The sequence below is a fragment of the Crassostrea angulata genome, chromosome 6 (genome assembly GCF_025612915.1).
Source record: "Crassostrea angulata isolate pt1a10 chromosome 6, ASM2561291v2, whole genome shotgun sequence".
Taxonomy (NCBI): Eukaryota; Metazoa; Mollusca; class Bivalvia; order Ostreida; family Ostreidae; genus Magallana; species Magallana angulata.
In genome coordinates, this window is record NC_069116.1 from 13,458,307 (window position 1) to 13,472,116 (window position 13,810).

General features: G+C 33.7%; 1 protein-coding gene across 1 annotated transcript in view; it reads right to left on the reverse strand.

The window, feature by feature from the left end:
• The window catches only part of LOC128186677 (uncharacterized), a 46,385-nt gene that overhangs the window by 17,328 nt on the left and 15,247 nt on the right, over window positions 1-13,810 (reverse strand). The window contains exons 7-10 of the mRNA XM_052856520.1: window positions 8,967-9,122; window positions 8,536-8,652; window positions 6,386-6,502; window positions 5,927-6,019 (exon numbers count right to left, since the gene is read on the reverse strand). Of these exons, the coding sequence (XP_052712480.1) occupies window positions 5,927-6,019; window positions 6,386-6,502; window positions 8,536-8,652; window positions 8,967-9,122 (483 nt within the window). The remainder of the gene's footprint in view (window positions 1-5,926; window positions 6,020-6,385; window positions 6,503-8,535; window positions 8,653-8,966; window positions 9,123-13,810) is intronic.

Genomic DNA, 13,810 nt, shown 5'->3' on the forward strand with positions numbered 1-13,810 from the left:
GTTGCAGAATTTTCAGTGCGTGCATTCAGATATAAGTTGAGACATACGCTGATCCCATATGATATCAACTAATTTTGAATCGCGTGTATTGGTTAAATTGCAGTTAAAGTCCCCAGTGATGATAATATTATTGATTTTTGTGTCTTTGGCTTTTTCCATCGAGTAAGCGATGTAGACCCTTTTACTAGACTCTGAGTTAGGTGGTCGGTTAAAAGTTCCTATTAGAAATTTCATTTTGTATATAAAACACTCTACCCAAATGCATTCTATTTGTTGGACTTCGAAATCTTGTCTATACAGCATGTTATATTGTTCACCAAGATATAAACTTGGTTAGTCACGTGATCAAATCCTGTGAAGCCCAAAGGGCTTCTCAACAGATCTGATCACCTACCAACCAAGTTCATATTTCGGTGAACTTTGTAACAATTCTGTGTATTTCTTATAGAGTGAAACATCTCAAAATCGGACAAACCACACTCTTAACCAACTGTCGGGCCGGAAAAATTGCCGGTTTATAGGGGTGAAGGTTTACCAAGGTTCGATAAAACCTGGCCAATGTCAAGGAAAATACATCTCTGTTTAACGTATTTATAAGAATAATATGGATGTATAATGCATCAGATTTAGTTACAAAGTAGACTAAAGTAGTTATTATCAAACTACTGAAGGTACAAAATTCAAGAGGTCTAGGGGCCACATTGCTCACCTGAACAACAATAGCCTTAACTCTGATCAAATTAGCGTTACAGTATCAAAATCCCTTGTCAACTAAGTACAGTAGATCTTGCTCAAATTATTTTTAAAATCTACCGATTTTTATACACATATCTTTATGGTAAATACCAAGCCCCTTATGTTGTTGTACCTGTCAGAAGAATTTTTTCTATTCCGATATAACCCCAACCCCCACTTTGTGGCCCAACTTTTCTCTAGGGAATCATGGTTTGATCAAAGTTTAATCTGCACAACCCGTTCTTGCTGCTTTTTGGACTAAGAACTTTCCCAGTATATTCCTATGTAAAAATTCATCCCCAGTGTGGCCTTAAATCTACACTATTTGAGAATGCCTCCACAAAAGTTCGAGCTTTTCTTGCATAATAGTTTTTGAGAAGAAGATTTTTAAAGAATATCTCTATATATTCCTATGTAAAATTTATCCCCCTCCCCTCCACTGTGACCCCACCCTACCACCGGGGACCATGACTTATAAAATTTGAATCTTCACGATCTGATAATGGTTCCACCCAAAATTGAGCTTTTCTGGCCTAATAGTTTTTTAGAAGATATTTTAAGATTTTCTCTATATATTCCTATGTAGTAATCCCCCCCCCCCCATTGTGGCTCCAAACTACCACTGGGGACCATGATTTGAACAAACTTGAATCTACACTACCTGAGGATGCCTCAACACAAGTTAAAGCTTTTCCCGCCACGTAGCTTTTGAGGAGAAGATTTTAAAAAATTTTCTCTATATAATCTTGTTTAAAAATCTATCCCCAATTGTGGCCCACCCTACTCCCAGGGACCATGATTTGAACATACTTAAATCTACACTACCTGAAGATTCTTACATACAAGTTACAACTTTTCTGGCCTGAAAGTTTTTAAAAGAAGATGTTTTTTTAAATACCAACAATTTTTCAATAATTCTAAATTATCTCCCATTTAAAAAGGATGTGGCCCTTCATTTGAACAAACTTAAATCCTCTACACCTAGTGACGTTTTGTGCCAAGCTTGGTTGAAATCTGCCCAGTGGTTCTTGAGAAGAAGATAAAAATGTGAAAAGTTTACATCAACGACAACACCACCAACGCCAACGCCGACAGACAGAGACAATGATTTGCGTTTCTTTTTTTTATTACATTTTACGACACTTAGTTTTCTGGCTCGTTCGACTCGTCTTGAAACGCTGTAAGAAAATCAACGCTTTATGATTTGTTAAGTTTTGCATTTTTGTGTGGAGTTGTGCTGCGATTATGGTCTGAGATTGCTTTCTTTTGCGAGTTTCATTGAGGAGAGTGTAGATCTTGCAAATTTGCCATCTAGTTCTTTCTTCAAAAATCGCCGTGCTTGCGATGTCGTTCGGGCGGCATGTTCAGGGACATTGGAATCGAATATTGACATAGCAGCGACAGATAAAAAAGTATATTCACATTCTACTGTGTTATTCATTAAATTCTTTAAATGCCTCTAAATGCAACAACTGATCACTGCGTATGAATTCACATGTAACTGACATAAGTAATTTTTAAACATTGATTTCTATGTTTTCGGATTACGCAGCACTGTTAAGGTCTACTTTGTAGTCCCGCCGACCAGAAAGTACGGAAAATGTTTACTATAGCATCACACGAAACAACAAGTCATTACAAATGCTCATAAAAGAAGTAATTCGCGATTGTTATCAGTACGAACACATTAAACTACATTAAAATTACCTCTGTGTGCAACTTTGAAGTCTAATAAGTCCAACAACGTTAAATGAAAAATGACAATAACAAACCGTGAACCATCTCAAAAATCCATTAAACGAAATATATCCTTAGGGACAATCCGAGGGACACCAAGTGAACTCATAGAGTCTGTGTCCCTTATAGACTCTTAGGAATGACGCCTAATTATACTGGGCGACGCGTCTGCCAGTATGGTAGTGTTATATATCGTACTGCTCATGAAATAGGAAGTGCCGAACGACAAGTATCCTCAGGGACAGACCGTCCACCAGCAGAGATACATGTTCGGTGGTTAAAATATAAACAACTGACTGATCGCGATGCACTTGTCGGTGTGAGGTCATACTGTAAATTTTGACGCATTATTATGTGTAGAGAGAGGCAGATCGATCATTTTTTGACATGGGAAAATGCATTTTTTTATATTTTCTTTTATTTGACCTATTTAAGAGTATGTTGATATATTTTGGTATATTTTTACACAAGCAAATGCAGAATTGCTTGAAAGGTTCATGTAGAAACCGCTAGAAATATTACTGGGCTCAGAGTTAATTCATGTGAACTAGGCTGAGAACCTCAACATCTAAGAAATACAAACCATAAACTGCATCTAATGCATAAGATGATCTTAATGGTATAGCGCCAAATTATTTGTATGAAGTTATCCTAGATCGATTTAAAACAACAGTGGACAAGAACCTACCAGACCAAAAAACAGGGTTCAGAAGAGAAAGATCGTACATTGACCAAATAGCCACATTGGGCATGATGATAGAACAGTCAATTGAATGGAACAGATCCCTCTATTTCAAATTTATAGACTTTGAAAAAGCATTTGACAGTTTAGATAGAAAAATTTTATGGAATCTACTTCACCACTATGGCATACCAACCAAACGTATACATTTGTAACCTTAATAAAAAATATGTATAGTGGCATGAAATGCCAGGTAATACATGGAGGAGATACAAGTGAAGATTTTGAAATCAAAACAGGTGTACGACAAGGTTGCTTGCTTTCCCACTTTTTGTTCCTTTTGGCCATTGACTGGATTATGAGAGAACAGCAGCAGGGAAAAGAAATGGAATCCAGTGGAACCTTATGAATCAACTTGAAGACCAAGATTTTCCAATGACTTGGTTCTTTTATCCCATACATACGACCAAATGCAAGAAAAAACATCTATCTTAGTCAAAAATGCATCAAAGACTGGGCTCCGAATCAACAAGGGAAAAACAAAGCTAATGAGAATAAACACAAACAACATCAACAGCATAGAAATTGATAACACTCAACTGGAAAATGTTACATCATTCATATATTTAGGAAGTGTTGTTACATGTAACCAGAGTGGAGAAACAGAGGAAGATGTCAAATCACGCCTAGCAAAGGCATGTACTGCATTTGGTATGCTAAGAAACGTATGGAAGTCCAAGTACATAACAATCAAGTCCAACTCAGGATATTTAATAGCAACGTAAAATCAGTGCTACTTTACGGGTCGGAAACATGGAGCCTCACAATGGCGGACAGGAAAAAACTCCAATCCTTTGTAAACAGATGTCTTAGAAACATCCTTCAGATATGGTGGCCAAACAAAATAACAAATGAAGACCTTTGGAGAAAAACAAACCAAATCCCTAGTCCACAAGATATCAAAAAAGAGAAAAAGGAATTGGATTGGTCATACACTAAGAAAAGGCAGATCTAACATCACATGTCAAGCCCTCCAATGGACACCACAAGGGAAGAGGAAAAGGGGAAGACCAAGACTAACCTGGAGAAGAGTCCTTGAAAAAGAAATGACCTAGAAAGGACACAGTTTGAACACCATCCATCAACTAGCAAAGGACAGAGAGAAGTTGAGAAGAATTGTCTGTGGCCGATGCTCCACAGGAGAGTGAGAAAGGCTTAAGTCATAGTAAGTCAATCCATTTATGATTATGCTAATTTCATAAACTTTCTCTTCCGGTAATCTGATTTGCACTTTGTTGGTATCAATTTCTATACCGAGAAAAGTTATCACTTGTTGGGAGCCCTCACTATTTTCCCATACTATTGGAACCCCAAATTATCTGCATATCTGTACAATCGTCCTACATTTATCTGCGGAATTATCACCGAACAAAAAATCATATTAATAATGTAAGACTTCGCTAGAGTCCGCGCGCTTGCACACTGGCCACACTAGAAAGGAAGAAAATTTCTCAAATGTGGAACAGGATATCGAACACCCAAAGGAAAGCCACTTGTCGAAATAAAAACCATAAAATTTAAAACCTGGAAGCTCAAAATCACCCGGTTAGATTGGCAATAGTCTGAATGCACGTTTAATATCCGAATAGCTAAATGCGATCCGCGCCCACAACGTTAATCCATGCTAATCCCCTCGTCAAATTTGGTTTAGTTCACGGAACAGAGCGCGTCGTCAATAAAGTCATTGACGGAATCTTGGGTGGGGTATTCTCGGAAGTGAATTACCCTGAATTCACCCTCCACTTTCTTGGGTACTACTCCCAGCGGCGAAACTCGGAGAGTTGACATAGATTTAAAAGGACCGACCATACGTCCTTTAAGCTATTTCCTTTATAATATTATCTGAATGTTAATAAAATGACGCAAAATTAAAGGCCTCCATTTAACTCGTAAAACTTGATAGTGCAAATGAAAATCAAACTGAAAACCATTCATAAGCTCTTCTGCTATATGTAAATTCGGATGGATAAACTATAAGAAATTTTCCTTATTAAGCCATTTTGGTAATTTGGGAATATGCCAGTGTAGATTTTTGGATTTTTTTAGGTTGCATTGGCGTTAAGAGAGGTTTCTGAGGCTCGAAAATTATCATTAGATAGAACATAGTTGCGAATGTCTGCAGTTGGCTGTATTGCAACATGCCTTGTTATAGCTAAAACGAACACCTGTTTTGGTTAACACTTGCGTTGCTGCGAAGCTAGATTATCGGCTTGGGTGCGGCTATCAAACTCAGCCATAAATCAGAATTTAATTTTGACCAACTCTGGCAAGAAATTGCTTGACGTATTCTAAACTGCTTGTCTAATTTTTTTCTCCTGCACATGCCCGGCAATCTCCTTGCATGATCGCGAATACCCGTCTCCTTTTGCACATCCTTATCATTTCTCCTTAGGTTGTATCGATTATTGAAATGAAAAAAATACCTATCTTTATATTAGAATTGCCCGTACTTCTCCGTTTAACTTTTTTGGCTAAAGAAAGATTCTATGGAAATTTGCATTGCTAATGGTACAAAAATATGTCTGGATGATAATATTTGAAAATTATGCTAGGTATTCGAAAAGACTTTCTAATGAAAAGACCAGACACTGTTATACAGACGGACGGACAGACAGACAAGGTGATTTCTTTATATCTCTCCAAACTGAGTTTCCAGAAGGGATAATAATTATTGAAATTCATCTAGAAAAAAATGTTTTGTAATATACAAACCTGTTGGATGTGCTATGCTTTGTAAACTTTCCACAGTGTCATCAAACAGATCAGTCAGTTTCTGTGTGTCTCCTTCTTCATTGTCTGAATTGTCTAACACAATACATAAACCTGATGCATTTTCTGCTGATGTTTCCTTATCAGGTTTTTTTTTTACATCTTAACGAAGGAAAAGAATGCATTTTAAGTATTTCATTCAGATTTATAGAAATAAAATGAGTAGCTTTATTGATATAACAAAAATCTACTTAAACAGAGATTTGTTTAAAATCATTAGTTGAAACCTGATGAAATTAATGCCTTTCCTTTTTCACTACCTTGGATTTGTACTCGTTTGATTAGGTAACTAATGATAAAACCCTTACGATGCGGAAATCATCTTCAACATAGCATTACTTTTAAAAACCTATAATTGACTCATATAACATTACATAAAATATACATGTAAGTTGCGCTCACCTGCTGTTGTTCCTCCTTCTTTTAAATCCTTTGATATGTCAACTTCTGCTGGTTTACTTGTATTTGACTCCACTTCATTTGTCCTGAATTCATCGTTATCGCCTTTTTGATGTTCATCTTAATGTACAAATCGGTCTTATATAATTCTATGGAAATCCATCATGCTAATTGTAAAGAATATAGGTTTCATATCCAGAAACGAATGTTACACATGAGTTGGGTATGGGTTTAGGATCGTGTTGTTTGTTTTAAGTTGTAAATTGTCAAATTCAGATTTTTATAAAGTTCAATTTCCTGAGTAAAAATAACACATAAAGGCTCTATTTTAAACAATAGATGCCTGATTTCATTAATATCATCAGTGGAATTATTTCGCATTTTTAGTAAAGGTCATCCTTGAGAAAATATAAGGCTTAGATTTATTGTAGTTGTTTAACCAAGTAGGGAAAAGTTGTTAGTTTATTAAGGTATATATGTACGTTTACTCAGAATAAAAAATACCCACTGATGATTGTGAAAAGCCATCTATTGTTGGTTATAGACCTTTTAATGGAAGTTGGGTTTTTTTTACTTAAGAAAAATCCCTAAATATTTTGCACTATGAATGAGATTTTCTTAATTGTGATAATATTACAAATAGCTAAGCTCTTTTAAAAATGAAATACAGTTTATGAATGGCAGTGACACAAAATAAATACAAAGCATTAAGATTTCATTCACATTTTTATAAATATGTTATGTCAATAATAATTTATTTCATAAATTTGAGAACTCAAACCATGAGTAAACAACGTCCTTCAAGAGACTGTTTAAACTATTCAAAAAGAATTACGGAAGAAATTGGTGATGGTACAATGTATATTCAACACTTCTTAGTGTCCACTTTACACAAGCTTCTTTTAACACAAAAGTACGGCAATAGGATACATATACTAACAACCTAAAGTTTGTAAAAAACACCTTTCCTGCTTTGTACCAGATTAATACATGACATTACGTAATATTTTCTTCATGCAATAGAATCTTAGAATTCAGCTCTATGAAACAAAGCAGAATACTTAGCACAGCTTAGATTATAGACTGCACACAAAATCCTACAATAACGGTAATTTCTCCGTTGACAATGCCACTCTCTTATTATGTTTTATCTTTCTGTGATCACAAATTCGAACTTACAAATACTTATGTTGTGATATGTTGGCCACCCTTAAAGTACCTTACATATATCACTTTTTACAATCTTAAATTATGTGATAATTTTCAACAAAAATTCCAGAATTATCTGCCTTATGTGTTTTTCGGTGGACAGAAATGGCTTTAAAACTAAACTCTTGAAAAATTAATTCGTTCGTTCTCAGGCTCGCCTACAGTTGATTTAACATTTCTAATTTTTATCTGTAAATGTTTAAAGTAAAATGCCTTAAGTGCGCTTGTAAATTCTAAAAAGAAAAATTTCGTATTAAGGACCACATTTAAAATACATATGTACTTAAGTTAGGAAAACGCTAGACTTAAATAAAAAAAACCATTATTGCAAACGAACTGGTGGTTCAGACTAGATTCCAATAAATTGCAAATGACTGTCCAATGTGGTTCGGCACATTGTGTTCGGTTATGCTCGCGACAGCAATGATTTAAGTTAAGATATGAAGGAGAGTTCTTGCAGTTTGTATTATTTTAAATATCCAATGATATTTTAACACAGGGCTCTCTCAAACCTCGTATAAACATGAAGCTGTGATGCTTTCAGAAGAACATGTCAATTTTATAATTCCATTTACTTTGAGCTAATAAATCTAAAACAGATACATTTATTGCCATGTAGCCCTTTATTTTATATAAAACATCACTTTATTTGGAGTATGAGAAGAAATGCACCTTTTAAAATAAAAGAAAATCCAGCACCCATTTTTATGGGGAAAAATGCCCGACTGCATCTTTTTTTTTTAAATATTATTTTAAATACTGTGAACCAAGTAATTAATTTTTCATTGCCGAACAAACATTTTTTGCGGGGGTGGGGAGGGGAAGACTACTTGAACATGTACCATTTGATCAATAGTGATACAACTGTTCATGCTATATTTATCTATAACCACACAAAATGATGATTGATAAACACAACAATGATATTACAATGAACTTGTTACCTTTTGATGCTTCAGAGTTCTTTTGTTTTATAATTGTCGGAGAAGAGGGGGCTTCTTCAAAGTGCTCTGATGAATCTGATTCATTCATATATGCAGGATCATTAGCATCAGAATTAACTAAATGAAAATAGAAACTTTATTTATTAGCTTTTATCACAGATTTCTCGAATTTGCACATTTATAACAAAATGGATGTAAGTGGAAATGACATGATAATTTTATGTCATATTTTAACAAGGATATTTTTAAATACTTTTATTAATGTTTTAACATTCTCTTGCTTGATGTAAAAGAAATCAAAAAGTGAAGAAGATAAAAGCACTTTTCTTTTTCTAAACACAAATCTGGAAAGTAATCAGGTTCTGTTAGATTTAATAACTTCATGACTATAAAAAAACAATTACAAAGAAATCTACTAATAACAATCTAACCAATCTTTCTTGTTTCAGTTATATTTTCATCTTCATGCCTCAATGTTGGGGGACTTTCTGAAGTATCTTTCACCTCATTTCTCAAAAATGGTTGTTGTTCTAAATTCTCCTCATCCCTCACTGTGTCACTCAATTCTTGATTTTCTACAGGATAAACTATCATTTGAAAGATAAAACATAAGGTAATCAGAGGTTACAAAGCTCACCGAGACAAAGCATCACCTTTATGAGATCATGGTGTATATATAAATTACCAACCTATCAAGGAGTACGCGGGTATGTTAAGGCAACTCCGAGTTTAACGACCGTCAAAATTATGATCAATTTAAAAATATGTTTATTTTTATGAAAACAGCGCGGGATGTTAATACCAAGTGAAAGAGTTCACCAAGATATTATTTTTCTACTTCGGAATCGACTCAATCTTTGAAGCTGCCGTGCCATGGTATCACGTGACAGTAAAAAATAGATCACTTTTTTACCTTAAGGAAGGAGTCTTTTCTGGTTTTCGACTTGTCAAACGTAAATTTGAATAATTGTTCATTAAATCAAGATGATAGGAAATTAAAATAGTATATTTTTCTTTCTTTTTTACTATCATACAACTTGGCATAGAAAAAAGTAATCAATGTTTAGAATGGAACAAGGACTATATTTTTGGCGTAATATTGGCGTAGGAAAATATCACATGTAGCGCAATTCAGAATTGCTGCAGATTATATATATATAATGAGTCTGTTTTATACGAAAGCCGAGAAGGATCATTCGAGATTCGAGATTCAAAATACGAGATTCGAAATACGAGATTCGAAACTCGAAATTCGAGATTCAATATCTAAATTGACCAATCAAATCAAGGATCTGAACATATGTATCCCAGCGACATCAAACTGTTCTAAACAAAGATCATTCGTACATGCTCTTATATATATACAAATTGAAATAAATGCTATGTTCACTTCTCCCTGGCTAACTAAATAATTATTTGTATTTATTTTTACACAGAATATTTAAGTTGACTAGTAATAATGCAGTGTGCTTCGCGGATCTAAGTGATTTTGTTTGCCCTGGTGCATTTCCACCAGATGCGTTTGAACCCTGGGTTATTTCACGACCAATAATAGTTTAAACCCCGGGTTTATTCACCCCTTTTGTGTAAAAATGCGGTTATGGTAGAGAACTTCATAAGCGGAGCTAATTTTTTTGGTAGGGGTGTCCTAGGCCAATTTTAAATAATTTTACTATGTAAATTTAATAAGCTCCAATTTTCCCGAGGAGGGGGCCCAGACCCCCTAACCCCCTCCTTTCTAGATCCCCTCATGAAGATTAGTATATAAATAATCTAAATATAAATAATCAGTCCGGTTTCACCAATAAATATAAGCATTACTTATCGTTTTTATGTATGTAGACAGGCATACACTAGTACTATGATTATAAATTAATCATTGAAATATTATCACATCATAAGGAATTATTAATTGATACAAATTGTTTTCCTTTTCTTCAGTAAACAACATATTATGATTCTTACTTTTGGCATTGTTTTTAATATAGAAGGATACATACTCTCTACAATTAAAGGTAGGGAAGATAGGGTGCCAATTTGTTCACATTGCCGATTTCTTGTGCGGAGAACAGTAAAACTTTTTTTAAAATTTGATTGTGCATGAATTTTTCAAAATTAATTGTTGTATTTTGTTATAATTCATTCATTGATATATCAACAGGAAAGAATAGAAGGTATAGACAATAATTACATATAAATCATACAAATGTTTACTTTGTATGTAAGTACATGTAACTCTCTAAAGATGTAAAGAAGCACTGCAAAGATGTGTGTAGTTAATAAACTACTACATTTCACTTAGCCAGATAAAATGTAATCAGGGTGAAGCTACAAGGGGCGAGTGGTGCAAAGAACTAGGTACAGTTTCAATCATATCTTGCCCTGTTTTAGAGTGATTTTAAAGATATCACAAGAAATTGAAATGTAACGTTTATTTACAAAAGAATACCAATAAATTAAGAATCTATATATAGTTACCAGACTAGACTTCCTTAAGTTTAATTGTGACGTCACAAACAGTGCATTTTCACGTACAATGTAATTTTCATTAAAGTGAGCAGAAGACACCAATTTCTTAGTAGTTTTTTTTAATAGAAAAATATATCCGCAGCTGTCGCCCACAATGAAACTCGCATTATAACTTGATATCACATAAAATATATTGATTTCGTTTGGGGCGACGGCTGCGGACACATTTTCTTCTTTAAAAAAACTATGAGAAAATGTGCCATTTTTCATCATTTTTTACCAAATATTAGAAATATGCCAAAATGTTTAAATCATAACAATTTATTGAAACAAGATAAAAGTGTTGAACTTGGTACTTTATATACACACATGTCCAAAACGGTACATGTGTATTTTTATGAGATTTAAACAACTTTTGAATTTTAGGGAAAATATTGAAAGAAACTGTACATAGCCGTTTAAGTTAATGTGTACATAAGGTCAACGTACATGTAATTCTAATATACAAGGAGGCGAATGTATCAGGCGGGGATCCAGAATATAAATTCAAAAAATGATCGGTTGAAATACATTAAATGCTTTGAAAATTGTTTTAAACTATCGCACGGGTCAAAATGAATGATAGAAGCTATGTACAGTGTAATTGGAAACTTTCATCAATATGGAGTATTACCTATTATTACAAATGCGAGTATAGCCCTACTGCCGCAAGCAATACATGTCCGTTACCGGCACCACCTCCCTCCCCATAAAAATGAAACAATTGTCGTTTTATTTGCTAAACATGTGTGTTGTTCAAGATTTTTCTAAAGAACATACCGGATTAGAATTGAAAAATGAGTCATTTAAAACTAATTTTGTCAAAATTTTTAGATTCATTTGGTTATATTTTGGTCCATTTGGGTAAATAGATGCATCAGCGCAGCTCTAATTTATATATAATCAGGCCATAAATTCGAAATATTTCGTCAAAATTTAATAGCTTTAAAACCAGTGGATAAAAAAAGGGAAGCAAGTCGAACTCGATGAGTGCTAATACATGTGTTGAATGAATGGTACAGTAGGATATGCGCAAAAAAGCCCCGTCCTTTCCTACCCTACATGTATATTTTTGGAACATTAAATCCGATTATAAGAATCAAATTTAAAATCAAGTACGGACTATACCTGTTTATCAAAAGTAAAACTACTCATAATTTATTTATAGTGCATCATTATGGAGCTACACAGAAAGTTTTAAATTTATAATGCCGAGCCAAATAAAAAAAAGCCTGGAAAACGAAAAGAAAACGAAGTGGGGACAGAATAACTGACAAATTATATAAATTAGGAATATAGCCCCCCCCCCCCTCCCCCGAAATTTATATACTGAAAACAGATTATTGAGTACAACATCCGCACACAATTTAAAGAAAATTTCATGTTTTTTTTTTTATCCTTTTCGCTAGCTAACGTAAGACATCACAAATACCCCAAACCCCCTCACGGAAAAGGAAATGCTAGGTGATTGGTACCTTACAATACACTATTCCTATCTGGATTGGTGTCGTTGAGGCTGTAAATCATTATATCTTCTATGGTTTAAAACTTGATCATAACCTATATTTGGACATGTCGATTATTTCGTTGAATTTCGTTTCATAGGTACAACCACACTCAGTTTTAATTATTTAGATCGAACAGGTCTTCTTTACACAGTTGTGGCGAATACACAACGGGTTAAAATGGTTCGGGGGGAAAATACATACAGGACAAACAAAATCACATAGATTCGCAAAGCCCACAGTGTTATCACTAATTTAATTGTTTATACTGTGTGGGGTTAATTTATCAATGTTAATTTAACCGTTTTATAACCACTATATAAGAGCGATTAAGTCATTTATTTGTAGGAAAGAGCATGTACGAATGATCTTTATTTAAAACAGTTTGATGTTGCTAGGATACAGCTTTCAGATCCATGATTTGATTGATTAATTTAGATATTGAATCTCGAATTTCAAATCTTGAATCTCGTATTTCGAATCTCGTATTTTGAATCTCGAATCTCGAATGATCCTTCTCGGCTTTCGTAGTTTTAGCATTTTAAAAACAATAACAATAACGTTGGACTTTTTTTTTTTACTAATGTGAACTGATAAAATGATACTTGGGTTTCAGAATATGTTTTTAAAATATGATTGCCTATCAAGTAACATTTTTATAAGCTTTTTAAAGCGCCAATTCTATACATTGATTTTTGTGAAAAAATCACTAAAATCAGTTTTTCTCTCCTATGAAACGGTCAATATATTAGCTTTTCTGTCAATTTATATCTTTATATAAAGTCTTCATAATGCCAAAAAATTAGAAATATTTTATTATTGGAAGCATAAAAAAATAATCAAAATTTCTTAAAAATTTAAGAAAATTAGAGGAAATGCGGGCTAAGCAATATCAGTTTTAGTATAAATATTTATTCCAATGTAGTAGTATAAGCTGATAGACACTCTCATGGTCTATGATTTCATTGAAGATTTGAATCTTCAAATCTTAAACAAATGTCTACAGAACTATAAAGAGCTACAATTATTTTTATCACTCTTTACGTTGAGGAAAAAGGTAGTGACCTTGACCTGACCTTTATCCGGAAACTAAAAGGTCAAGTTTAATTAAACTGATAGAATCATTAAGTAATATGATCCGTTTGACTGTCTCAAAATTTCATGCATTTCTTATTATAAGAAGTATGTTTGATAATAAAAAGACTCCTTCCTTAACAACAAATTAAAAAGTGGAACACTACCCTGAAGTTCATTTGTATGTT